Source organism: Phallusia mammillata, chromosome 2 (genome assembly GCF_965637545.1).
Source record: "Phallusia mammillata chromosome 2, kaPhaMamm4.hap1.1, whole genome shotgun sequence".
Taxonomy (NCBI): domain Eukaryota; kingdom Metazoa; phylum Chordata; class Ascidiacea; order Phlebobranchia; family Ascidiidae; genus Phallusia; species Phallusia mammillata.
This window is the reverse complement of record NC_137253.1, coordinates 12562386-12576045: the sequence shown is the minus strand read 5'-3', so window position 1 is coordinate 12576045 and position 13660 is coordinate 12562386. Positions and strand designations below refer to the sequence as shown.

Below are 13660 nucleotides of genomic sequence, written 5' to 3'. Positions count from 1 at the left end.
AAACACGCAATACCACTTAAGTGTCGTATAACAGCTATTGCAAAACGTGGTTTCTCCCGATCTAAGATTTGAAATGCAGATAGTGAAAAAATTAGAAGCTGACTGCTGATACCATAACCAGTTATTTTTCGATATGTTAATTTGTGGCGTCCTGCACAAACTAAACATAACCAATTAAATTTAAAACAATCCATCAAAACAAAATTATGTCTGTCATACAGGCGCTTCTTGGCACCAATCAACTTATTGTCCTTGTAGATTGCGCGAATACTGTTTATAAGCAGTATTGCCCAAAGTATGCGAATACATTCAGATGGGTCAACAAAACTTTTCGCTACAAGGCCTCTTGCACACCTAAGGATCAGGGCACGCTTAAAAACAGCAGACGCCAGCAATGCATAAATAATTAAAACTCTACTAGCATCAAAACTCGTGCGTTTGAAGTCGTGCACCAGACTCCATGTACAGTGTTAAATTTATGAGAGAACGCTATTCGTGGCAGTGACCAGCGGCAGCCCAGAGACTCGACCTAATTTAGTTGAGAACCCAGCACCGGCTTGTTGCCTTGTCCCGGTCGACAGATGTTGAAACCGCGTAACGGTGACGCATGAAATTCTTTCTGAGTGTGCTCTTGAGGGAAAAAGTGGGAGGCTATAGTGTATATGTGTTATGATAAGACTCGTTCATGCGATCAAGTGAAACCGACAAAGCACTTTTTTATTGATATTCGAAGCTTGAATTGGCATCATGTAGCATAGGTTTTGGTTGTGTTATTACGTTTTACTGCTTTTCGAGAATATTTCCAATTGTGTGACCACAAAATAGCGACCAATGATAAGTGAACAGGCAACGGCAAAATGGAGGTAAGATATATGTGGACTTTGAAGTCTAGTCTACTATTTTTGATATTTATTTATGACGACGTATATATTGTTGCGCTTTGTGTACAGACCAAATATCGAATTCGGGTCAGCGACAGTTGGCAAGACGAAGCTAATGGGGAAATGGTGAAGACTGTAAAGGCCGTACGCCGAAAATATGGTGAGTAAACATTATATCTATGACGTTATATAGCCTACTGCAAAACGCATTTTTGAGCAAACAGACCCGTTTTTTTGTGACTGTGCCAGCAACATTTGCACTTGCTTGTCCTTGTTTGCTGATTGCCCAGCATCGGGCTTTTATTGCGCTTGATCGATTAGCAAACGGCAGAGCGTGTCGAATCGTCACCAATCACTTGTTGCCCGAAAAATAATCGGGTTTACTTCGCCGGCCAATAATTCACGAGGTCACAGGACCAACTGCAATTAACCGCATTAGGACATCAGCTCTGAGTAGACTGTTTATCGATGCTAGGGGGCAAAACAGTTCAACGGTGCCTGAGTCATATATATATCATACCAATGTATATGAGTTTGTTTAGCCTAAAAGCAGTAACTAGTTTTGAGAAAGATCGATGGCTAGTTAACAGTTCGCGTTAAAGTGACAGGATAGAGTATACGTAAAGGTAATTTTAATTATGATTACGATAATGGATGGTGCGTGTACAGGCGCCACGCTTATTGGACGGCTTCAAAATGGCGCGCAGTAGAAACGTCTTTAACTTTAACCACCTTACACAAATTAAGACACCCGCTGTCATGTGGATTTCAAACAGAAAAAACTTCACGCTGAGTGCCCCGTCGTGCATTGTGCCCACAACGTGTACCGAAGCGTTCTCGAACGCTAAGCGCATGGATACACAATCCACCTCGACTTGTTTGTTCTTCAATTGACCGAAAGGGTTTAATCCTACAGCGATGAGCCAAGTGAACAAACTGTTTCAGGTAGGGAAGCCACCCACGCAGTTTGCCTTGTGTGTTGAATTGTCCTTTCGAGCGAAAGTTTTGTGACCTTGAAAGCACTTGTTGGCATTTTTGTGACGTAACTTTCACAATTGGTGGGTGGAAATCAATTCAACAACTATCAAAAGGGATTCTTCGCAAGTCTGGCAAAACCAGTAGTATTTGAAGTGCAAAAGACTATTGTAACAGTCAGATAGGCATTCTCTTTGGCTTGTTACATTTTAATTTCGCTTTAATGTCTATCAAATGACATTTCGAATTTGGTTATTATTTTTAGATAGGTGATTGAGTTACGCAACTAAGCATAAAGTTAACAGGGGTTATGTATGAGTTGTGACGTTTTAAACATCAGTCATAACCAGAAAAAGTTGAAACATGTCAAAATTTCAGTTGACATTATAGCAGAGAACACTTTTATTGGCAGGAAGGCATGATTAGTGGTTCGTGAAAAGGCAAACTTGTTTCGTGCTGAAATTTTAACTTGGAAGATCAAAAAATTCCAGCCAATGTAGCGTGACACAAGGTTCACCGATTTTCGCACTGCTCAAAATCAATTCTTTATAGCGATCGTTCTTTCCATTTTCGACCCAGATAGATCGGTTACTGAGACTAATTGCAATCGTTTATTTCCAATTACCGTGCTGTTGTATTGATTTTAAGCAGCAGGCAACGTAATACCAGGCAAACAGAATTGGCAGGTCATCAAGTGTGTAATAACAAGAGTTCAACGCAGTGCCATACAAGGTTGTTCTGTGTTTGATCGCTGCTATGTTTCGTGGTCAGTGTGGCTATTTGTTGTTAATTATCTTATAGCCTAATTCAATTAAGCTTTGTTTGTAAATTTGATTCTTTTGTAGTTTTTATTCTGGCATTTCATTAGTTGCCTTGTACGGGGCCAACTTTGGTAATACGAGACCGTGAACGATATGAAATTTGACACGCGCAATGAATTGCACAGCATTCTTTACCCGCCCCAATACTGGTCAGTGAAACAAATTTCAAGTAAACATATAGCACAAGTCAGACGATTTAGCGTAAATCTAGAATTGCTTTTTAAGCTATTTAGAACAGCCGTAATGCGTTTCGAAAGTCAGCGATTTTCGTGCGTCACACTGGGCTGTTTTTAGAGATTATGATTCACTTTAATTATTAATGACAATTAACGGTTTAAGTCCCGTTAGTGCCGTTATGATTTCGAGAATCGAAGTTGATTTTGACTGATGCCCTTTGACGGTTTCGTTGTCACACTACAGGGACTCAATAAATCGAAAGTAGAGATGGACTTGATAATGGACTAGTCTGAAAAATGCGACTGCATGGATTATTTTTACAAAGCAAACACCGCCAATAGATCGGTTAGCGATTTCAATGAATGATGCTTACAACAATGGTTTACAACATGCGTCACAACACAGCGTGAGCATGATGGATTATGACGTCACAGAAACGAAGCACGTTGCGTCGCGTTGCGTTTCCGCAGCAACCAAAGGGACGCCAATGCAAAGCAACTCTTGTCCAGATTTTCAAACTATCCTGGGAACAGCATTTGCAGCCAGGGAACGATCGAAGTCATACAATGATATTGGAGATGTCGGAAGACCATGTTTTTTGAATGCATTGAAATCGTTGGACAGGGATAGTGTGGGCCGCTGTTTAAAACCCATTTTGACAAACAGACGCAATGCTATCGATTTTTCTCCGATGGATGCCGCGTGCGACGATGTTTTTGAAGAAGAGAATTCGGAAACCAGTAGCTTTGAAGCGGAGGGTCTTAATGCGGAAAACGGCGATTATTGGTCAAACACAAGGGATTTGTCCGAATCTAGCGGATTTCATGCGACCCCGACTGAAAGTAGAAAATTGCCGGATGAAATGTTGTCGTATTACACGTTTCTGCAATGCTGCACAGCGTTACAAAGCTTTGCCAACGGGCGACAAGTACTCTCGCCAACAAGTTCTTTGTCAGATTCCCTGGGTATTGATCACACTTTTTAAAACATTCAACTGACATCAATACGTTATTAGTAGAAATGAACACTTTTTCATTTTGTTTTAAGCAACAGAAATCTACAAGATCTATTTTGGCTAAAAATAGTGTTCATATGTTGTAGATGTAATTTGATAAGCAACAGAGCCAATTACAGCTTACACCTGTTTTATTAAAAGCAAAGGTTTCAAAAATTGCAAACATGGGCAAATATATTGTTTTTATAGTAATGTATTTTATATTGTGTTTACAGTAAACATTTTGTTTCTGTTTAGAATCACTCACTTTCCCCTCTGCACTTCCAAGTTCACCTGAAATTTCAGCACAAAAATTGTCTCATCAACTTTCATGTTGTTATGCCTTTATGCATGGTGGTCGAGATGTTTCTGAAGCACCAATCATATGTCTGCCACATTACCCACAACTGCGCGATGTTACCAATGAAGATTTTAACAGTGTTATTTTATATTTGACGACTATTGTCAGGTATGCTAATTGATTTATTGTGATATAGGCTAAGTCTAAGACAACATAAATATGACAGTAATATTGTAGTTCAATAGTTGTGACAATTTTATTGTTTGGAAATGTTTGCATTTTCCCTTTAACAAATTGTTAAAAAGTTTTGCTTCAATGTTTTTTAGTGCATGCATAGCCGATGTGGGATTTGTGCTGCTTATTGACAGAAGAAAAGAAAAATGGTCAGCTTTGCGTGCTACACTACAAAGATTTGCTGTGAGTATTTATTCTAAATTTTAATCCATGTTTGAAAATACTATACAGATGCAGTATGAACACAAGTCGTTCAAAACATTGTACTTTGCATTATTATGTAATCTATGTTTAAGATTTAAGTTTATGTATATTTGTTTTTAGAGTTATTTTCCTGGGTTTATTCGAATGGTGCTTGTACTTAGACCAATCGGCTTTCTTCAAGGTGCGATGTCAGATATTGGGTTTCGATGGCAACGTGATGAACTTTCCATGAAGGTACCGGTAGGTTTTAAATTCACCTAACTTTTACATGATCCCCATCAGCAAAAACAGAAATGTTCTTTTGATTTAGGTGACCATGCTGTCTGGATTGGATGAACTGTACAACTATATCAATCCTAGTCAATTACCAGCTGAATTTGGTGGCAGTTTTCAATATGATCATCAAACGTTCATTAAAAACAGAATGGTATGTTACTATTGAACTACTGTATAACAGAATCTAATAGTGCATGTTTTTACAGATGATTGAAAGCTTTACTGGTGATGCTATAAGCTTCAGTGAATCACTGATAAAATATGGAACAGAACTAGCAGAAACTGAAATGCCCAATGATATCAGTTCAACAGAATCTTTGCTGCACGTTCAAAACTCCAAGACAACATCCCTAAAGGTGTGTGGTTTTAAAAACGTGACCTTTGAATATTCTATTATTACATCAATGCAAAATATTGATTGCAGCAACAAATTGAAAATCTGATGAAAGAAGCTGTTGCATTACGAGTCAATGTCACATCTTCATGTGGTGGAAGCATAATTGCCGACTCTATGCACAATGAGTCGGACTTTTTAAAGTCATCCCTAATGGATGCACTAAAAAGGTACAATAAAAATGACTTCAGTCATAATCAGTTTGAAAAGCTAGTGATAATCACAAGGTTTTGACAACTTTTGATTGATGGACAAAATCAAAATGATAACTGTTATGTTTGATGTGTTACCAGTTTTCTATCCCTAATTGAAGAAACGGATGTTGCATTTGAAAAATTCTGGGAAAGGCATGTTACTAAACTGAAGCAATGTCTACAACTTCGTCAATTTGAACAGGCACGTACATATGTTAGCTTTTCATTCACAAGCTTTACATTAAACACTAAGCTCAACCCTGAATGTAAACACAGAAAGTCTTAAAATTAAAGATATATTTACATGGCAATTACATTTTTGTCACGTTACTTGCCCTGTTTTGTTTGCAGTGCAGTTTATATACCTCCCAAAGAAAGTTATCTATACAAGTTCGGGCAAAGTCTATGAACATTGCCTCAAGTGTGTAAACACAGTTTGACAATGAAAAATGTGGCTTCATAACAGTTTTTTATACTAAGCTTTCTGGAAATTTGCAAGACCAAAATAACATGGACAATTGAAATTAAAGATCAATGGCAATGAATGTAGTTAAGCATGCAATTTCATTTAAAAGCAAGTGCATGGCAGAACCAATTTGCACCAGACTGAAAACTTTGCTATTGTCCTTAACAGGATTATCGGGATCTTCGAGGATCACTTGAAGGCAATTTACAATGGATCGAGGAGCAAACACAGAATGTTGGAAGCAGTGTTGAATGGATTGAAGCTATGATGACAGAATTAGAAACAAAGCAAAACAATTTAAAGGTAGCCGCTGCCATCCATACAGTTTCCTTGTTAAAAAGCTATTTATTAAACCTACTGAAACATAGTAAGCATTTCTGCAAACAAAAATACACATCAAAAATTAAATATTTTCCAGAATCTTCTCAATCGCAATGCAACAGTGGTGGCAAGTGGTGAAACATTGTTAGGTGATGAGCATTATGCAGTGGATAGTATTGGTCCGAAGAAGGATGAACTACAGTCAGTGGGAACACAACTTGTTAAATTATTTGCGCAACGTGAGAAGTGCCTTCACCAGTCCCTTATCTTCATTTTGGAAAGAAACAAAGTATGCGAATGATTTGAAACAATTTATTTCGAGACTTTGTTACAATAGGATTTAATATAGGTATTGACTCCACATGTTTAAAAGCTTGGCTAAAACTTATTTATTTCTTTGTGGGGGAAAGAAGAAAGATTAAATTTTTTTTCCTACTAAATTAGAACATAAAGGGTGCATATTTGTTGTGATACTAAAATATGTAAACATTTCAGTGGAGTGAATGGTGTGAGCAAGGCATGAGCATCCTGGCGGGCCAGTTGGTTGAAAAAACAACAAGCGTTGATGGTGCAGAGCAAGCTCTTAACGATCTTCAGCGATTCTTTAAAGAAGAAGGCAGTCCATACTCAGGAAAACAACATAATGATTTAAAAACTGAATTTGATGCAGCATGGTGCCCGGAATTCGAGGTCTGGTGTTGTTTTAGCATAATTTTTTCATGTTACCTCAGAGTGTTTCGATCCACACCATATGTTGTGTGATAAATTATTAATGAGTTTGCTGACTTTGCCAGTGCTCCCTTCTGTACATTAATTATTAATGGTTGTTCTTGAATTTGATAAAGAAAAAAACAATTAAACCACCGAAAGCCAGACCCTAAAAAGTGGCAATTGTGTTCTAATTTGCAATGCCTTAATGGGTTGATAATTTTATTTCATCAGATATATGTCAGTTGCCTTCTGTGCAGATTTTTTTTGATTTATTTTTGTTCAAATTCAATTACACGAAAAAGGTTTTACTGCATTGGAAATGGAACAACTGATGTTTAAAAAATAATAAGCACAATTCAGTCGAATGTTGTATACCAATGATAAAAGTTAAACTAACAGACAAAAAACATGCACACAACCTTTTAAAAAACTGCCTGAAATACCAACTGATAATCATCTTAGCAAAAAATATTCTTTACTGCTTTTAAATTTCAAAAGGTTTAATAATTTGACATCTTTACTGTTAGGGCATGTTTGAGTCTCTGCTTCACCGATTTGAAGAAGTCACTCAGTTGTGTGAAAAGCGAAAGTCAAGTTTGAAGAAAATTACCACTCGTCATGGTGACAGACCTGTACAACTTGTAGAGCCATCGAAAAAAGTTGTTAAGGAAGTGCAACAAAGTGCACGAGTTTCACCAAAACCAAACCAATCTGAAGAAAAGCAAACAAAACGAAACTCACTGGTAAGGAAAAGTTTCTTTTTAACTGTAATAAAACTTATGTTGATAATGCTTTGGATGTGTTTTTAACATTTTTTTACCACATTGTATCTTTTCATGCTTACTTTGGCCAGATCAGTAAAAAACGCCCAAAAAGCAAAGTAAGTTACCAAAAAAACAACAACACAACTTCCAACAACCGTGCCATGCATTTATCCAAAAATACTTTACAGATCCTTAACCATGGAGCTTCACCTGTTCACACAAACCGAGTTCCCGAGGACACGCCCCCGCCACACCCAGAAAGTCACACGGTCAAGCAGCAGTAAGTAACAAAGTAATCAATCCACCTGATGTCCAGATTGAATAAAAGCTCATGTTGGATAAAGCAGTAAAATTTATCTTTTCCTGGGTTTTGCCCCTTTAGTCACGCCCCCTTCACACCCCAAAAGTTTCCAGTCAATTTTAAGATTTTCTACTTAAATTCAATTCAACTACTCTTTATTTTTTTAGACATGTGATGAATGAACTACTACATACGGAGAAGGTTTACGTTGCCGAACTAGAGAGTATAGTTGAGGTAAGGCGATTTTTGTGAAATGCGATTGACTACTGGCAACTTTTAACGAACTTAGCTGAATGACACAAATAGTTACAACGAGTTTTTACGTTTCTAAAGTTATTTTCATTTTTTGCTAAACCCATGTAAAATAGAATGTTGTAATGAATGTCGATGCTTGAAGTCATGGATTTGACGGGAAGAACAATAACGGTTTGAGCATAACTGACAAAGCTTTATTTTATTCTTATTTCCTGGAAAATCAAGTCAATAAGCTGACTAGGTTTGAATTGTCGTATGTCTCAACTCAACTTTGTTTACAACACAAAATGAGATCCGATTTGGACTAAATATAGAGGGATTGATAACAAAACAACAAAAATATTTATTACCATAGGGTTACGGTAAAGCCATCGATGCACAGGATCCCGATTACCCTGTGCCTGAAGAACTTAAAGGAAAAACACGGATTTTGCTCGGAAATATGGAAGATATTTTCAATTTTCATGGAAATGTTTTTCTAACCGATTTATTGGAAAGCAAGGATACGCCGACTAAGATAGGAAAATGCTTTATACAACAAGTATGTTCTTAATATAAACTATCTTGAACTTGTAATCTCCAGAGCCAATACTGTAATAACAAACTTTTGTGTATTATATTGTGCAAGATACAAAAATCGCTCAAATATGTTATTGTTGTTTTATTAAAATAAAAAAATACTAATTCAAATAGAAAAATATATTTCACGAAGTCTAAATATTTATTTGCTACAAGGCTCTGCGCGATGGAAACTAAAGAACCTATTCCAGCTTTAACAGTCATATAATTTGTTGGCCTTAATCGTTATCGGAGTTCGAATAGTAACTGCGCTTTTGTAGCAATAATTGATAGTTTTACAAGACTTGCAAATCGTAGACATGTACAATCTTTTCCGCTTCAGCAAAACCTATTTATCACCCAACATAGTCAACAACAACTGTGCAATTTTAGAAGGAGCAATTTCACATATACCGGGACTACTGTCAAAACAGCATTAAATCGGAACAACTGCGTACAAGGGTGGGCGACCATCACCCGTTCTTTCTTCACTGCCAGAAAAAGTTGGGTCACCGTTTGTCACTTGGCGCTTACCTACTGAAACCTATACAGAGACTTACCAAGTACCAACTGCTACTGCAGGTTAGCTCACATAATTTTATTTTCAAACATGCAACTATTCCATATTGTATTTCATCATAACAACCACACGGCTGTGTCATATGATCGATTCATTTACACAGCTTTTGTCTAAAATCTCGAGTCCAGTCAAAATATTTGTTTGGTTGCGAAAGATCAAACGTACAAAGCTGCTCATATACATTTACTATATGGTTTGGCTTAAACTGCCGTCCAATGTACAAAAGCGACTACAAATGGTTACAGCAACTTTATTTTCATTAAATACAATATTCTCCTTTTCAACATCCCAAAGAGCGCAAAATATAATTCGGGTGTTTTTTTGCTTTGTCGAAATCGAGCAGAAGCTAAGACAAGGTTGGCTTCAACAACTAGCCATAAATAAAAGCCGAGGACAATAGGTTAACTATAGAGAGCCTCTCAAGCATCGAACCAAAGAAATTCTTTCAACCAATAAACCAAAACCGTTTTGTCTGCAGCAAATGCTGAAACACACCACATCGAAAGACAGTGATGAGCTCAAACAAGCAATCCAGTCCATGCTGGAAATACTGAAATCCGTGAACGACAGCATGCACCAAATCGCTATAGTTGGCTTCCCGGTACTTACATTTTGTTTTTAAACTAAGTCAATTCAAAATGTTATGTAAATGATAGTAAAACTGAAAAAATACAATTAGCCGCAATAGTGTTAGAGAAATTGCTCTCATAGTGTCAATGTAAACGTATTTTGTCAATTGGGAGAATTTAACGGCAAGAAATGAACGTATTTTTTTCGTATTGACAGCGAGAAGTTGACAATCTCGGCAAACTGCTGATGCAGGGATCATTTTCCGTTCAAGTTGACCACAAGAAAGCTGGTGTGAAGTCGCTTACGAGACCTCGTTTCAGGTAAACTAGTTTATTGTAATTACAAATATGAGTAAATGTTTCCTTTCATCCTAAACCACATAAAGGAGTTTTCCTGGTAATTTCCCGCCGCCTTTGCAGACGTTACGACTAATGAAAAAAAAATCGATGACAAACTTTTCCCAGTCAGAAATCGGCGTGACCGAAAGTGGGGAAATTTCCCAATGACCTTTTCCAACTTTACTTTCTCTTAACTAAGTGCACTTCCATTACGTCATCATGTTAATTGTTCGTTGTCATGACTTTTTCATTAAATTATATATTTGTGTTTCAATTACAGCAAAGCCATGCACCGACATCTTTTCCTGTACGAGAAAGAGTTTTTATTTTGTAAACAACAAACTGCTGAGTCATTGGAAAGTGATTCATCAAATACAGTCCCCTCTTCAACCAGCAGCCAATCAAATGGCACGAAGGGACAAGTGTACCTCTTTAAACATTCCTTACAGGTAAATATAAAAGTAAGCGAAAAGTAGCTTTGGGACGTTAATTTCATCCCAGATGTTTCTTTAGCTTTCTAACTGCGTTGCAATGACAAAGTTAACCAATAGTGTTAAACGGACTTGACCTAAATTTAAACAGATTTAGAAAAATACCCATACTAAAAAACGGTGACTTTTGACATTGGGCAATCAATGAACAATCAATCTTCATATTATCAGCATATTTCGACGTAACCTGTCTTATCAGCTGATAAAACACGATTGCTACAATTGTTTATTGTTATTAAGCAACTATGTAATAACTTGCCTTGCAACCCGCTTTGAGAATGGCGCTGTTCGACTTATTTACAAAACGGCTTGAAACCATGTTTTTTTCAACATAGATGAATGCGGTCGGTGTGACCGAAAACATCAAAGCAGACCCGAGAAAGTTCGAAATTTGGTATCACGGCAGGGAGGACGTCTATACCCTTGCTGCACCAACCGCTTCAATTAAGCAAGAGTGGGTGCGCGAGGTAAAGAAAGCATTGTCATGCCAACCTAAGAGCACCACCACCCCGCCTGAACCACGTAAACCAGGTGAGTGTAATGTTCCTTCCATGAAAGGGATATGTATTGTTATATTACCGTTCTAGTTTTGTATTTTTTGGGGTTTGATACCGTTTTGTCTTTCACGTTAGGCCAAACAGAAGTGGTTCAAACATTTTTTAATTTACATACGTTGTGGATAGGTATCTTCAGCTGACCCCTGTAACTTTACTTTTTAACCTCGTTCACCTAGCTGTAAACGCACAGTACACAAAACAAACTTTTTTAGTTACACTAAAAGAAAAATCCGAAGTATTTTGTAATTTCTAGTGAACACATTTGGTATAAAATCAGGGTATTGAATAAATTTATAAATTTCAATGCAAACTTTCTTGGGACGTATATTTTTAAAAGTTGTTTTTGTATAGTGATCGATGTAAGATATGTGAATATGTCACTAAAAGTTGGTTTTAAACTGTCTTCTTTGTTTGGTGAAGAAGAAAAAGTCCCTGGAAAGGTGAAACGAAACCAGAGCACCAAAAAATCGAAAACTCCTGATGGAACCGAAGATCACGCGAAAACGAAAAGCAAATCGTCGTCGACCAGTTCGGCTAAGGAGACTTTAAAGAAAAAAGCTTCGTCCCTAACTCGCTCTGCTTCGATGGGCAAAGGCAAAGACAAAATTTTAAGACGGGTAAGACCCGTTTGCGGTACAGGGTTGTAAAATGTGTGGTGTTTTTGTTACATTGATATTGTGTATTGCAGAAAAACATGGATGTGGTCACCAATTCTTCAGCGCAGAAGAAAAACGAAACTTCCGCCGTAACGCAAAATAACTCTCAGAAAAGTAAGTTTTTTGTGAACTGTATCAATTTGGTTTGACCCTTTGGTGTAAAGAGTAGGCCTAGAGGTAAACTACCAAAAAAGCTTACAAACCACAAATGTTTTTAAAATGGACGTGCAGCTTATGGAGTACTCAATACATGTTTTTCTGTGGCTTGTTTTTTTCTTCGCGAAAGTATAGTTTATAAAGTCCTTTAACCGACAGCATTTTTTGTAGCTGAACGAATTCCTTCACCTGAGCATCTGAAACCGTCAATAGTTGTCGAAAACGTAAGTACAATATAATGTGTGCTGGCAACAAAAAACTCGCATATTCTCAACAACTTTTCGGTTCTATGAAGGACTTCACAACAGAATTCCTAAAAGACCGGCCAACGTTATCAAACGGTCAACTGGATTCTCGTATGGTGGGTGAGGATCTCATTGAGACGGCGGAAGACGGAAAGGTATTTTAAACTACACACATATTTACGGGAGTAGGATTGTGGCCATTTTAACTAATCAGGGAATTAAATACATGGTTTAAAAGTAGCGAGTTGCCCCAGACAAAAATGTGTATCCTAAATAGAAAAATAATGGGAATGTATTGATCACATACAAGCCGTATGGACATAATGTTTTTGGTCAAGTTACATTTTAGGCATGTGCTTAGTGTTGTCAGTTTTTAAGTTTTACCAAAATAGTTCATAGACAGTTACAATTAGTTTTTAACCTTTATTCCCAACACAGGGTGACGAAAGTGACACGTGGACATCCAGCAATCACGTGACCTCCGTCAGTGACGCGTCATCGTTCGAAAGCTTTACGTCAGTGGATGCTCTGCCGTGAGACACACCCCCGCCCCGCCCATCTGCGCCAGTGCAGTATTCCTTCAGTTTGCGTTTTATTTTCGTGCAATATTCCAGTCCCATGAAATGCCGGGTTGAAATTTCCTTTCGTTGTTTTCTCGCTGCGCGCGCCTTTCGTACTGACTGAATTTGGGGTTTTTCCTATTTAACTTGCAACTGTGTTATTGCGGTTCCAACTCTTCAAAAATAAAACTGTGACGAACAAGTTTTTTGTGCTGTGCGAAATGTCGACGAATCATTATTACGTTAATTAATTGGAGTGAGGCTTTTTGCAAAGAATAAGACCAATAAGTTTAAATTGCAGAAGTTGTGCCTTCCGTAAGGAATTCTTTACGTCAGGGGTGGGCAACCTTTGCTACTGTAGGGCCAATTATAAATGTCAAAATTGGATCGAGGGCCGCACATGTTCATCACACAAAGTGATTTGCTTTGTTTCTTACCAAATATGCTTAACTACAAGTATAATTCGTATTTGATTCTAGCCACATTTTGCCAGACCGCAGAAAACTAGCATAAGACTCATTAATCAGCTCAAAACTATGTAACAATTGGACTCGTTTGCCAGTACTTTTAAAATCCAAGCGTCTCTGTGGGCCGCACAAGCTTTAATGAAAGGCCGCAGGTTGTCCACCCCACGTCGACATGCATTACATGGTACGTACTCAAGCAAAATCCATAGTATC

General features: G+C 37.6%; 1 protein-coding gene across 6 annotated transcripts; it reads left to right on the top strand.

Moving 5' to 3' along the window:
* The first annotated feature begins 266 nt into the window (after window positions 1-266).
* Window positions 267-13183, top strand: LOC145214641 (guanine nucleotide exchange factor DBS-like). 6 transcript variants are annotated; one of them, XM_080083203.1, is made up of 27 exons: window positions 267-863; window positions 951-1041; window positions 4107-4317; window positions 4476-4566; window positions 4708-4827; window positions 4898-5014; window positions 5070-5219; window positions 5288-5427; window positions 5551-5653; window positions 6086-6220; window positions 6336-6527; window positions 6734-6928; window positions 7477-7692; window positions 7803-7829; window positions 7902-7993; window positions 8182-8248; window positions 8625-8810; window positions 9221-9409; window positions 9886-10008; window positions 10194-10297; window positions 10596-10764; window positions 11142-11337; window positions 11784-11980; window positions 12052-12133; window positions 12347-12399; window positions 12471-12575; window positions 12859-13183. In XM_080083203.1, exons 1-27 carry the CDS (start codon window positions 858-860, stop codon window positions 12955-12957), a joined length of 3456 nt encoding a protein of 1151 aa, XP_079939329.1. In that variant the 5' UTR covers window positions 267-857; the 3' UTR covers window positions 12958-13183. The 6 variants fall into 6 exon arrangements, with proteins under 6 accessions (XP_079939329.1, XP_079939325.1, XP_079939326.1 ...); XM_080083199.1 differs by lacking the exons at window positions 267-863; window positions 951-1041 and adding an exon at window positions 3009-3819 and having other exon boundaries at window positions 11787-11980; XM_080083200.1 differs by lacking the exons at window positions 267-863; window positions 951-1041 and adding an exon at window positions 3010-3819 and having other exon boundaries at window positions 4708-4821.
* The last annotated feature ends 477 nt before the right edge of the window (window positions 13184-13660 follow it).